At 43.9% G+C, this 14,605-nt stretch overlaps 1 protein-coding gene across 3 annotated transcripts in view; it reads left to right on the top strand.

Annotated features, from left to right (window-relative positions):
• Positions 1 to 14,313, top strand: part of NCMAP (non-compact myelin associated protein) — a 51,571-nt gene extending 37,258 nt beyond the window's left edge. For all 3 annotated transcript variants that reach the window (XM_015440755.3, XM_045377951.2, XM_045377959.2), the window contains exons 2-4: positions 3,429 to 3,517; positions 6,514 to 6,598; positions 10,587 to 14,313. In XM_015440755.3, coding sequence (XP_015296241.1) covers positions 3,436 to 3,517; positions 6,514 to 6,598; positions 10,587 to 10,728 — 309 coding nt within the window. In that variant the 5' untranslated portion in view covers positions 3,429 to 3,435 and the 3' untranslated portion in view covers positions 10,729 to 14,313. The remainder of the gene's footprint in view (positions 1 to 3,428; positions 3,518 to 6,513; positions 6,599 to 10,586) is intronic.
• Positions 14,314 to 14,605: the final 292 nt, after the last annotated feature.

The following is a 14,605-nucleotide window of genomic DNA, read 5'->3' as shown; positions in this document are numbered from 1 at the left end:
CCTGCTTCCATCAGAGCTGGGAGAGCAGGAAAGCTGCAGCCCATAGATAAGGACTCTGTGGAGAGATCTTGGGTGAGGACTGGGGAGGCCAATGCCTGGGGCAGCCAGCCCAGAGGCAGCAAAAACCAAGTATGATGGGGGAAGAGGCAGTGCCGTGTTGTCACAGCAGTTTGGCGGAGGGTGGTGTGAGTAGCTGAGATGCTAAAAACAGAGGGTAGAATCAGCCTGTGAAGGGCTTTCACTACCAGATATTGAAGTGTTGACAGGGGGAAATGATTGTTTTCTGAGCCCCAGAATCATATGATCAAACCTATAGTCTGTCGTGCTCACTAGAATGTAAGCTTCCCAAGGCAAGGAGTTCACTGTGTATTCCCAGCACTGAGCACAGCATCAGTTACTTAGTAGGTGCCAGGTTGATATTTAATAGATGTGTTTCATAGATATGTACAGCCACAATATATACAATGTTTATGGATATATATATGTTATGTAGTTAGCATTTTAAAACTGTGATAAGAATACACACTAATGATCAAGGGAGTGGTTACTTTGGGGAAGAGAGGAAATAGGATTGAGATAGAATACAAAAGGGATTTCAGCTATGTCTGATTTTTTTTTCTTATAAAGAAGAACTGGGACCAGGCGCGGTGGCTCACGCCTGTAATCTCAACACTTTGGGAGGCTGAGGTGGGTGGATCACTTGAGGTCAGGAGTTTGAGACCAGCCTGGCCAACATGGTGAAATCTCGTACTACTAAAAATACAGAACAGCTGGATGTGGTGGTGGGCGCTTGTAATCCCAGCTATTCGGGAGACTGAGGCAGGAGAATCACTTGAACCCAGGAGACAGAGGTTGCAGTGAGCTGAGATTGTGCCACTGCACTTCAGCCTGGGTGACAGGGTGAAAGGCTGGGCATGGGAGATCATGCTTGTAATCCCAGCACTTTGGGAGACCAAGGCTGGAGGATCACTTTGAGTCCAGGAGTTTGAGACCAGCCTGGGCAACATAATAACACCTAGCTTCTACAAAAAAAAAAGTTTTTTTAATTAGCCAGGCATGGTGGTGAATGCCTGTAGTCCCAGCTACTCAGGAGGCTGAGGTGGGAGGATTACTTGAGCCTGGGAGGTTGAGGCTGCAGTGAGCTATGATCACATCACTGCATTCCAGTGGGGGCAACAGAGTAAGACTCCGTCTCAGATAAATAAATAAATACATAGAAAAACGGAAGAAAACATGACTGTAAACATCTGTTAAATGTGAGTGGTCAGTACATGGGCTCCTGTAATATTTGTCTTCATAATTTAAAAAACATTTCTTACTTTTAAAAAGAAAATAAATGTATGCACCATTTTAAAAAAATGTCCAGAATATCTCTTTCTCCAGTAGATGGCTGTGTTGAGGCCTATGGTTTCTTAAGATTACAAACAAGTCTAGGCAATTCTCTTGAGGTAGACCCTTTGTGGGCTTCCAAATTGTCAGCAGCTGGAGTCAAAGTGCCACTCTAAAATAATGAAGCTAAGCTTGGTTTGCTTCCTTATATTCTTGACGCCTATAGTTCAGAGTGATTATTTATTTATTTATTTTTATTTTTATTTTGAGACAGAGTCACTCTGTCACCCAGGTTGGAGTGCTGTGGCGCAATCTCTGCTCACTGCAACCTCTGCCTCCCACGTTCAAGTGATCCTCCTGCCTCAGCCTCCCGAGTAGCTAGGATTACAGGCACCCACCAACATGCCTGGCTAATTTTTGTATTTTTGGTAGAGATGGAGTTTCACCACGTTGACCAGGATGGTCTCAAACTCCTGACCTCAGGTGATCTTCCCACCTCAGCCTCCCAAAGTGCTGAGATTACTGGCATGAGCCACCATGCCAGGCCCAGAGTGATTATTTATAATATCATTGTGCTTAGATTATGGTTCTTGGTGGAGGATCTCAACACTTCTTTCCAGTGGTGACATCATACTAACTGTGTAAGTCCTGGCTCACCCCTCAAATGTAACATTGTAGCCTTGTGCATTTTGATTCTTAGTGGCCTCAGGGTAAAAAAAAAAAATACATTGTACACTCAGAGAGTGAGTCCAAGCTCCACCTCCTACTTGTAGGACCGGTTGATTCACTCAACCACCTTGAGTCCCAGCTTGCTCAATAGAAGGGGTAGATGACAGCTACTTCTCAGTGACTGAGAGGATTAAATCAGATAATATAGTGTGTGGAGTCTCCTGAGACAGAGCCTGGTACATGGTAGATTCCCAAACTGCATTAATTGTCTTCCGATTGAAGGCTTTGTACAATCCAGGCTTTGTTCTCTTTCCCCTTACACCCCAACCATGCCCATTTTTCAAGGCGTATTCGACTGTGTCTCTCCCATGAAATTGTTCCTCACAGCCCAATGGCTCACGTCACTGACTGCTTGATAATCATAGTTCAGAATTAGCCAGGCGTGGTGGCACATGCCTGTCGTCCCAGCTACTCAGGAAGCTGAGGTGGGAAGATCACCTGAGCCCAGGGAGGTCGAGGCTGCAGAGAGCTGTGATGGCACCACTGCGCTCTAGCCTGGGTGACAGAGCAAGACCGTGTCTCAAAAAAATTTTGTTTAAATCATAGTTCATTTTTCATCCATTTATTTATTTATTTTTGCCTCCTCAGATAATAAAGCCTTTAAAAGTAAGAATGCGGACCGGGCGTGGTGGCTCACGCCTGTAATCCCAGCACTTCGGGAGGCTGAGGCGGGCGGATCACGAGGTCAGGAGATTGAGACCATCCTGGCTAACACGGTGAAACCCTGTCTCTACTAAAAATACAAAAAAACTAGCCGGGCGTGGTGGTGGGCGCCTGTAGTTCCAGCTACTTGGGAGGCTGAGGCAGGAGAATGGCGTGAACCTGGGAGGCGGAGCTTGCAGTGAGCCGAGATGGTGCCACTGCACTCCAGCCTGGGCGACAGAGCCAGACTCTGTCTCAGGAAAAAAAAAAAAAAAAAAAAAGTAGGAATGCCAGTTCAAGTGTCATTGCAGTCACTGGAGAAAAGCCCACCAGAGTGGAAGATTGACATCTTGGGTTAAATTCTGTTAGGTCAACTTGGGATTCCAGGTAGCTTTGGGGACTTTGGTTTCACCAGTAAAATGGCAACAGTAACTCACCTCACATAGTTTCAAGAGATTGATCCAGATATTTGAAGGAGTTGAGTAAATATTGTTGAATAAATTTAAACCGTTTTGAAAAACAAAGTTCCTTACAAATGTCAGGTATTAGTATGAAATTCCTCCCCCCGCCATGGTATCTAATAATAGGGTTTGTATTTACTTGCTTCCAAGAGAAACTGCATGCTTGAATATTCTACAGTCATCCAGATAAAGACCAAAAAAGGCATCAAGTAGCAATAATAAGGATTTATCTAATTTTAAACAAAACTTCTTCTTTTTTCTCATCAGGATCGAGATGACCACAGCCACCCCTCTGGGGGATACCACCTTCTTCTCCTTGAACATGACCACCAGGGGAGAAGACTTCCTGTATAAGAGTAAGGTCAACTTGGCTTGGAGGCTTGGGGAGGGATGGCAGGTCATGGTCATAGTGCAGAGGTTAAGAGTGTGGGCTCCGGAGGTGGAGTGCCTGGGTCTCAGGCTCAGTTCTGCCACCAGCCAACTGCAGCATTAATGGCAGACAAAGCAATGGACACATGCCTCAGTGGTGTTTCTTTGCAGGGCAGTGCTGTGGAAGGGTGGGGGACAGAATCGCTATTTCTGTCTGAAATAGCGAGTGGGAGTCTTCCTGGGGGGACAACTGGGGACTGGACTGTGTCTCTTTTTTTTTTTTTTTTTTTTTTGAGACAGAGCACATGACTTTACTGCTCTGTGCTTCCTTTTCCTCATCTATACAATGGGGATATTAAAGAAGCTGCCACATAAGGCAGTTGTGATGACTAAAGGAGATAATCCAGGTCGACAGTTTAGCACAGCCTCTGGTACATGCTAAGTACCTAATGATGATGATTATTGTTATTACTACTGGCTGGGTGTGGTGGCTCACACCTGTAATCCCAGCACTTTGGGAGGCTGAGGCAGGTGGATCACTTGAGGCCAGGAGTTCAAGACCAACCTAGGCAACATAGCAGGACCCTGTCTTTACAAAAATTGTTTTAAAAATTAGCTTGCATGGGGCATGTACCCATGGTCCCAGCTACTCAGGTGGCTGAAAAGGGAAGATCACTTGAGCCTGAGAGTTCAAGGCTGTAGTGAGCTATGATTGTGCCATTGTACTTTAGCCTGGATGACAAAGCAAGACCCCACCTCTAATAATAAATAAATGGTGGTATAATATTTTATTCTATAGGTTGCCATACCTTATTTAACCATTCTCATATTTAGAATATAAATATTGTCATAATAAACATCTTCATTCATAAACATTTTCTGTATTTAGGATTATTCCCATAAGATAAATTCTCCAGAATCAAATAGATTGCTTTAAAGTATAAACATGCTTATGATTCTTGATATTTTCTTTTTTTTTTTTTTTTTTTTGAGATGGAGTTTTGCTCTTGTCACCCAGGCTGGAGTGCAATGGTGCAATCTTGGCTCACTGCAACCTCTGCCTCCGGGGTTCAAGCGATTCTCCTGCCTAAGCCTCCTGAGTAGCTGGAATTATAGACGCTTGACACCAGGTCTGGCTAATTTTTGTATTTTTAGTAGAGACGGGGTTTCTCCATATTAGCCAGGCTGGTCTCGAGCTCCTGACCTCAGGTGATCCGCCTGCCTTGGCCTCCCAGAGTGCTGGGATTACAGGCATCAGCCACCAACCACAGCAAGCGGTTCTTGATATTTTCAGTATCAATTCTGACAAGGATGTTGATCTTGAAACTAAAATTGGAGACCAGGTGTGGTGGCTCACACCTATAATTGCAGCACTTTGTGAGGCTGAGACAGGTGGATCACTTGAGGTCAGGAGTTCAAGACCAGCCTGGCCAACATGGTGAAACCCAATGTCTACTAAAAATGCTAAGATTAACCAGGTGTAATGACAGGTGCCTGTAATCCCAGCTACTCAGGAGGCTGAGGCAGGAGAATCGATTGAACCCAGGAGGCAGAGGATGCAGTGAGCTGAGATTGTGCCCCTGAACTCCAGTCTGGGCAACAAGAGTGAAACTCCCTCTCAAAAAAAAAAAAAAAAAAAAAAAAAAAACAAAAAAAAAAAAACAAGAAAGAAACTAAAATTGAAGTGTGACATTGGAACTGGGAACTAATATTGAAATTAGAGTCTAAGACATTAAGCTACACGAACATCATCACAGCCTTGTTTTTAATAGTGAAAAACTGAAAACAACCTAAGTATTCTCAATAGAGAATTGGTGAACAGATTGTGGTACACCAAAAAAATGGAGTACTATGCAGCCATGAAAAGTCATGAAGAAAAATATATAATTAAACAGAAAGATGATTACGATTTGTTATAAAACAGTATGTGAACCATGGTTCCTTTTTTTGTTTGTTTTTGAGATGGAGTCTTGCTCTGTTGCTCAGGCTGGAGTTCAGTGGCACGATCTTGGCTCACTGAAACCTCTGCCTCCCGGGTTCAAGCAATTCTCCTGCCTCAGCCTCCTGAGTAGCTGGGATTACAGGTGCACGCAACCACACCTGGCTAATTTTTGTACTTTTAGGAGAGACAGGGTTTCACCATGTTGGTCAGGCTAGTCTCGAACTCCTGACCTTGTGATCTGCCCTCCTTGGCCTCCCAAAGAGCTGGGATTACAGGTGTGAGCCACTGCGCCTGGCCATGGTTCCATTTTTACCAAGTACATATTTTTCCATATTTAGGAATATTTCCTTTAAGACAGATATTCAATTGTATAAGTATTAAATTATTTTAAAACTATAATGGATATTTTTAAAAAAATTTATAGAGATGGAGTCTTGCCATCTTGCCCAGGCTGGTCTGGAATTCCTGAGATCAAGTGATCCTCACCCCTCAGCCTCACAAAGTACTGGGATTACAGATGTGAACCACTGCACCTAGCCAGATATTTATTTATGTATTTGTTTTTATTTTTTGAGATAGAGTCTTGCTCTGTCACCCAGGCTGGAGTGCAGTGGCACAGTCTTGGCTCACTGCAGCCTCAAACTCCCAGGCTCAAGAGATCCTCCCTCCTCAGCCTCCCAAGTAGCTGGTACTACAGGTGCATGCCACCACACCTGGCTAATATTTTATTTCTAGAAACAGGATCTTGCTATGTTGCCCAGGCTAGTCTTGAGCTGGAGCTGATAAGAACCAGGACTTTGCCTAAGGCAGAGTTTTGGCAGACGATGTACTGAGGATGGGGTCCTTCAAGCGCAGCTCGGGGCAGGGGTGCACAGCCACTCCAGATGTGACTGTCCTGGGCTCACCTGGGAGTATCCCAGGACGTTGCCCTCTCTCCTGCTTCGCTTGACCCAGTGAGGATGTGAGGTGCCACAGCAGGGCGTCCTCCCTGTCTGCGTTCAGTTTGCACGTTCACGGTCTCTGCTTCTCTCCTTTCTGTAGGTTCTGGAGCCATTGTTGCTGCCGTTGTGGTCGTTGTCATCATCATCTTCACCGTGGTTCTGATCCTGCTGAAGATGTACAACAGGTACGGATGCCCTGGGCTTTGGAACTGCCTGGCCCCTTCGGCGACTTCAGAATACATGGGAGATGATACGTGGGTGCCCATCGTGTACCTGGCAGTATCCCTGAGCATTTAGTAAATGGTCTAACCCTTGGGGTCCTTTTTGAGTCTGTTCTGTTGAAGGAATTTCAAAGCGACTATATTTGTACTTGGAGAAATATTTTTTAAATGTAATAATGATAGTGACAATGATAATGGTCTTGAGCACTGTGGTAAACATTTGTTTGTAATTTACAGATAATAGAGGAATGTTCAGACCTCTTCTCTCAGAGATCCCTCTGCTAGGTTGTATGAGCTGGCCACATAAGTGTTTGAGATGACAAATACTGGAAGCATGTACCCTGACTCTGCTTTCTGGAGACATATAAGGGGAAATAAAAGAATATAATTTGATCACATGAAAAATAAATTTTATATCTTATCACCTTATATGTAATTACCTTCAGTCGCAACCTTGATGGAAGGTAATTATTTTCAGGGAAGGAATAAAAATTTAAAAACTATAAATAAAACATATTATAGAAGACCTAGAAGCCATTTCTTTACAAAGATATCATGGCCAGGTGTGGTAGTGTGCTATGTAATCCCAGCTACTCAGAAGACTGAGGCAGGAGGATGGCTTGAGTCCAGGAGTTTGAGTCCAGCCTGGGCAACACAGCAAGACCCTGTCTATAAAAATATATTTGCATATATACATACATATATATGTATTAGAAGTGCACAGATTAATAAGGAAAGCTGTTTACAATATATTATCAAAGTTTGCAAAACAATATATACATGGTAATCACGATCATATACATAGGTTACCCATACACATATCCAAGGGAGAGCAACACAGCAAGGTCTTAACAACTGGTGCGTCTACATGATGACATTGTTAGTTTTTGCTGGGAGGGGGATGTTCCTAAGTTTTGAGGAATAGTAAACACGCATTGTTTTTATAAGAATATGAATATTATTTATAAAGGTAGCTGCTAGATGTGGTGGCTCTGCCTGTAACCCCAGCTAGTCAGGAGGCTGAGGCAGGAGGATCACTTGAGCCCCAGAGTTTGAGACCAGCTTGGGCAACATAGCAAGACCCTGTCTCTGGGAAAAAAAAAAAAAGTTTTTAAAATAAAGGTAGCTAGGCCGGGCGTGGTGGCTCACACCTGTAATCCCAGCACTTTGGGAGGCTGAGGTGGGAGGATCACGAGGTCAGAAGTTTGAGACCAGCCTGGTCAACACAGTGAAACCCTATCTCTACTAAAAATACAACAAATTAACTGGGCATGGTGGCGGGTGCCTGTAATCCCAGCTACTTGGGAGGCTGAGGCAGGAGAATCGCTTGAACCCAGAAGATGGAGGTTGCAGTGAGCTGAGATCACACCACTGAACTCTGGTCCAGATGACAGTATGAGACTCTGTCTCAAAAAATAAATAAATAAATAAATTAATTAATTAATTAATTAATTAAAGGTAGCTAATGTATATTGATCTCATACCACATGCCATGCATGGTTCTAAGCTCCTTACATGTGTTAATGCATTTAATCCTCATCTAACAACCTCACAAGGTGGATACTACTATTATCCTCAATTTTATAGGTATAGAAACACATACAGAAAGATTAAATCGTATGCCCAAGGTTGTTCAGCCCTGATTAGCACAATTGGGATTCAAACCTAAGTTCACCTGGTTTCGAAGAAAGGACTCCCACAATTACATGTAACATGTAATCATAATAACATTAAAAGGTTATTTTAAAAAAATATTTAGGGTATTACAATTTGGGTCTATCCCAAACCAGGAAGTGGCATCAAACCCCAATGTCTACCCTTTATTTTTCTCCATTGTTACTGGAGCTCTGAACCTCTTTTTTAGGTCGTATCTGAATGGAGAATCCACTCAACCCACCCTGTTTGCACTGAGGCCTGGGCTGGGAATTGAGAAACCTGGGTTCAGTAGTCTTTGGTTTGTCAAAATCAAGCAAGTTATTTAACCTCCTCCTGCCTATATGTTGTCATGTTTAAAATGAAGAGTCTCAAAGCTTGATAATTGCATTATAGATGCATTGGAAAATGTCTTTGTTCTTAGGAGTATTTAGGAATGAAGTGGCATGATTCCTGCAACTCACAAATGGTTCATGGTTTTAAAAAACTGTGTGTGAAATAGAGAAAGATAAACTAGTAGAGAGAGAGAAAAAAAAGCAGATGTGACAAATTGTTAGTAATTAGTGAATTGTTCAGCAAAGGGCTGTCTTAGACCATGCTGTGCTGCTATCACAGAATATCTGAGACTGGGTAAATTATACAGAAAAGAGATTTATTTATTGCAGTTCTGGAGGCAGGGAAGTTTAAGATATCGAGGGGCCAGTATCTGGCAAGGGCCTTCTTGCTCTGTTATCCCATGATAGAAGGGCAAAGAGAGAGCAAGAGATCAAATTCACAGCCTATGAAGTCCTTTTATAATTGGCACTAATGGAGTCATGAGGTGGAGTCCTTATGACCCAAACACCTCCCGTTAGGCCCCACCTTTCAATACTGTTGAATTAGGGATTAAGTTTCCAATGCAGGCTTTTTGGGGGCCACATTCAAATTGTAACAAGGGTATTAGAGTATTAACTGTACTATTTTTGCAACTTCCCTGAAGATTTGACATTTTAAACAAATAATTATAAGGCTGGACACAGTGGCTCATGCCTATAATCCCAGCACCCCAGGAGGCCAAGGCAGGTGGATTGCTTGAATCCAGGAGTTCGAGACCAGCCTGGGCAACATAGGGACACCCTATCTCTACTAAAAATACAAAAAGTTAGCCAGGCATGGGGGTATGCACCTATAGTTCCAGCTATTTGGGAGGTGGAGGTGGGAGAATCACCTGAGCCTGGGATGTTGAGGCTGTAGTGAGCTGAGATTGCACCACTGTACTTCAGTCTGGGCAACCAGGGTGAGACTCTGTCTCAAAAAAAAAAAAAAAAAAAGTGTATATATATATATATATATATATATATATATATATGTCAGCAAGATGAAATATCATGAAGACATGAGAATTCATAATTGTTGGCCAGGCATAGTGGCACACACCTGCTATCCCAGCACTTTGGGAGGTCAAGCAGGAAGGATCACTTGCCCGCTGTTCAAGACCAGCCTGGCCAACATGGTGAAACCCCATCTACACTAAAAATACAAAAATTTGGCTGGGTGCGGTGGCTCATGCCTGTAATCACAGCACTTTGGAAGGCCGAAGCAGGTGGATCACCTGAGGTCAGGAGTTCAAGACCAGCCTGACCAACATGTTGAAACCCCATCTCTAATAAAAAATACAAAAATTAGCTGGGCATGGTGACAGGTGCCTGTGATCTCAGCTACTTGGGAGGCTGAGGCAGGAGAATCACTTGGACCCAGGAGGCGGAGGTTGCAGTGAGGCGAGATCGCTCCACTGTACTCCAGTCTGGGTGACAGAGCGAGACTCTGTCTCAAAAAAAGAAAAAAAAGGAATTCATAATTGCTATTCATTATTGAATTTTATAGCATATTAAATGAAGCCAAGATATATGTTTTAAGTACATTCTCTTTTCAACTATGTAAAAAGTTCTTAAATATTTCTAGCAATAAACTTAGCAAGCATAATGAGGCTGGAAAATGTAACACATGCTACAACTTGGAACATAAAAAAATGTAATATCTTTATTTTTATCTTTTATATAGCCACCTCTGACATTTTACTCATTCCTTAATAGAAACAAATACAATTAAATATCTGATCTAAGTGAAAAAATTGAAGGGCAGACCAGCTGATGCCTAAGGTCCCTTCCAGTTGTAAAATTCTGCGGCGGCAAGTAAGCAACGTGATTTAATGTCCATGTTAATCTACATTAATCTGTTGGCCAGAACTGTAGTCACAGAGCCCATTCCCCACGGCATACTACAGGAAAGACTCAACCATGTGCACACTATCTCCCTACAGGAAAATGAGGACGAGGCGGGAACTGGAGCCCAAGGGCCCCAAGCCAACCACCCCTTCTGCCGTGGGTCCAAACAACAATGGCAGCCAACACCCTCCAACTGTGACCTTCAGCCCTGTTGACGTCCATGTGGAGACTCGGTGACCTCTACCCTGGCGCTATCTCCGCCACTGTCCAAAGAGCCTCTCCAGAGTCAAGACCCAGAGGCACACTCTCTGGCAGCTTCAAGATGAGTTTCTTCTGGTCGGGTCGCCAGAGACATCCTTGACGCAATCTCTGATGCTTCCAGCAATCCTCAACCTTGTCTGCCCTGCCCTCCCCCAGCTATGTCCACATCCTTGCTGCCACCCCACCAAAAAGCTGCAGAACATTCTTTTGTCATCTGACGAGGTAGAGCTATGTTGGGAATCCACCAGTGTGGGCTTGGCTTTCCCCAACACTGTAGTTAGACAGATAGACAGATAGCCCAGGAGCCAGATGTCAGGGAGCACTGCTGAGAGTATCACAATAGGATCTGTCACAGGGTTCCTATCAGATGAAGCGCCATATCCACAGCTTCACAGAGCAAAACATTCAATCCCATAACCAGGCACAGGGGAACTAACTTGGACTAACTAACCAGAAAACCTTGTTAATGTATAACTTGTTCCAGTACTACATCTCTGCCTGCTGGCTCATGACGATTGCTCAGCACATATTCCCCTTTTGAAGAAAGGTTGCAAGAAGAACTAAATGATTCTCAAAAGATTTCTGCTTCATTAGTAAAGAGTGAATGAAGGAATAGGGTGACTCTGGGGAATCGTGGCCTCTAGGGTAAGAGCTTGTTGCATTGTCTGTGGGCCTGGAACAATCCTCGTGGTTGATCAGGGTCCTTCTCCCACTCTGGGCTGTATCAACCCTGACTGTCTCAGTCCTTGGCTCCCCTTTATCTGGATTCTGAGCAACCCTGACTGTCCTGTTAATGCCTTGCCTCCAAGGACCAGTATTTGGAGATTAATTAGATTACGACTCTATCTATGTTACCTTTGTCCTTCCTGGTCACCTTGCAGATTCAAGACATGTTCAAAGCAACACATTCACAACCCGTTTCTATTCTATAGAGACCTCATCTCTGACTCCTTAACCTGGAGAACAATCTACCAAGAAGAGAAAGTATTTGGAATTAAGAAATCCTACCATCCAAGCTCTACTTCCTGGTTGTGTGACCTTGGAAAAGTGACTCAACCTCTTTATATTCAGTTTCCTAACCATGAAGTGGAAATGATAACATCTGCCTCACTATAACAAGTGAAGGACTTAGGAAAACATCTGGAGCATGGTGCCTGGCACCCAGGAGATGCTTAATAAGTGGGAACCAGGATTCTTTTTCTTTTTCTTTTTCTTTTTTTTTTTTTTTTTTTTGACAGAGCCTCACTCTGTCACCTGGGATGGAGTGCAGTGGCACGCTCACAGCTCACTGCAGCCTTGAACTCCTGGGTTCAAGGGATTCTCCCTCCTCAGCCTCCAGAGTAGCTGGGACTACAGGTATGTGTCACCTCACCAGGCTAATTTTTTTATTTTTTATTTTTGTAGAGATGGGGGTCTCGCTGTGTTGCCCAGGCTGGTCTTGAACTCCTGGCCTCAAATGATCCTTCTGCCTTGGCCTCCCAAAGTGCTGGGATTACAGGCATGGACTACAGTGCCCAGCCTAGGAGCCAACATTATTATTATTATTATTATAGGTTTTTTTTTCAATTGCAAGATAGACATTTCTTCACATTTTAATGATTCTGAAATCAGAACATATCTTGCAATTGATGGGTTCATTAATATAATTGTAGTTCTTTACTTCCTCTCAAAAAGTTGTTTTTAATAAATTATGTATCTTATAATCAATGGCATCTTGGAAACAAGGTAATAAATCTCTATTCTGTTATAGAGAGTGACACACTTTGACATTTAACCTCAAATTTTAGGAGTCTCTCCCTCTTGGGGTCAGAAATCCCTTTTGAGGCTGGGTGTCATGGCTCATGTCTGTAATCCCAGCACTTTGGGAGGCTGAGGCGGGCGGATCACTTGAGGTCAGGAGTTTGAGACCAGGCTGCCCAACATAGCGAAACCCTGTCTCTACTAATAATACAAAAGTTAGCTGGGCATGGTGGCGGGCACCTGTAATCCCACTACTAGGGAGGCTGTGGCATAAGAATCACTTGAACCTAGAAGGCAGAGGTTGCAGTGAGCCGAGATCGTGCCACTCTGGGCAATAGAGTGAAACTGTGTCTCAAAAAAAGAGAAATCCCTTATGAGGGGAAATCAAGAGTCAGGGAGGTAAGAGGTCTGACCCAGGGTCACACAGCTCATGACATCCCACTGGAAAAATACTCTGTGGAATAGCTCTGGAGAAATACTGGCAAATTCCTTCTCCCTGGTCATTATTTCTTCCTACTGTGTTTAAACATCCACCAAGTGCCAGGCACTTTGCAAGGTGATTTCACATAAAGTATCTCATAGGATTAAATTTTCCCAATAACCTGGGGAGGAATTATTTTTTTCAAAACAGATGAAATGTTCTGATTCAAAGAGAGAGAGAGAAAAAAAGTACTTTCCCAAAGTCACACAGCTAGTAAGTCACAAAGACAAGACTCAAAACCAGGTCTCTTGACTCCAAAGTCCGTCTGTTTTGCTGTATCACACTCCTGCCGGCCCGGCTCAAAGCACCACGGATTCTCTTATGGGCTGAACAGGAGGATCATGGGTTTGTCCATGTGTTTGAGTAGAAATCAGGATTCTGGCTTCCAGGCTGAAGGTGAGGGGAAAGCCACTTCTAACTCCTTTGGGCGTCCATGATCACGGCCAAAGGAGCCCCTTCTCAACACATCCAAGTGCTAAGGATTCCTGCTTCATTCACCCTACTACTCAGGCCCAAGGAGCAAGGGGTAGAATGGCATCTAACCAGAGCAAAGCCATTTATTTGAGGGCTCAAGCCATAGACAAATATGCTCCCCTCAACATATTCTGCTTGAAAAAGTTGTTTCGGGGCAGCTGTGGTGGTGCACGCCTGGAATCCCAGCCCTTTGGGAGTCAGAGGCAGTCAGTCGCTTGAGCCCAGGAGTCCAAGACTAGCCTGGGCAACATGGTGAAACCTCGTCTCTACAAAAAATACAAAAATTAGCCAAGTGTGGTGGTGCACGCCTGTATTCCCAGCTACTTGGGAGGCTGAGGTAGGAGGATGGCTTGAGCCTGGGAGGCAGAGGTTGCAGTGAGCTGAGGTCGCATCACTGCACTCCATCTGGGGTGACAGAGGCAGACCCTGTCTCAAAGCATATTTCAACCCTGAAACTAGACTCTTCTGCCCACAGTGCAGTCTTCTAGGGGTTACCCTCTAGTATATGTTCTCTTGCTAAACGAAGGCTTGGAGGTGGAGGAAAGAGTGGGAGATGGAGTGGTGAGGGCGAGGCAAATAAAAGGATTTGAGTGTCTCATTTTTGACTAATGAAGATAACTCAGTAAACAGCCTGTAAGAAGGGTTCCTATGTGCAAGTTGAGGTGCTACTAAGTATATTAAGACACAACTGCTGCTCTGAAGGAGTTAGCAGCTGGTCTCATGTGGGGACCTCACCACGTGGTTATGTATTTTGTTTCTGATGAGGTGCCTTTCTTAGCAGATGCTGCCTTGTTTGGCCGCCAAAGCAATCAAAGCTAATAAATGCTTAAAGAAAAATATCTGACAATAAAAAGGTTTAAATCAAACATGTGTTGAGTTGATTTCGGTTAAGTTTAGAGTTAACAAATACCGTTTCTAAAATTTCCTTTCCCTGACAAAATAGAGTCCTAAGACGGTCGGGCATGGTGGCTTATGCCTATAACCCCAGCACTTTGGGAGGCCAAGGTGGACGGATCACTTGAGGTTAAGAGTTCAACACCAGCCTGGCCAACATGGAGAAACCCCGTCTCTACCAAAAATACAAAAAGTAGCCAGGTGTGGTGGTGGGCACCCATAATCCCAGCTACTTGGGAGACTGAGGCAGGAGAATCGCTTGAA

This window comes from Macaca fascicularis, chromosome 1 (assembly GCF_037993035.2).
Source record: "Macaca fascicularis isolate 582-1 chromosome 1, T2T-MFA8v1.1".
Taxonomy (NCBI): Eukaryota; Metazoa; Chordata; class Mammalia; order Primates; family Cercopithecidae; genus Macaca; species Macaca fascicularis.
The sequence above is the reverse complement of the archived record's forward strand: the minus strand, read 5'-3'. Positions and strand labels throughout refer to the sequence as shown.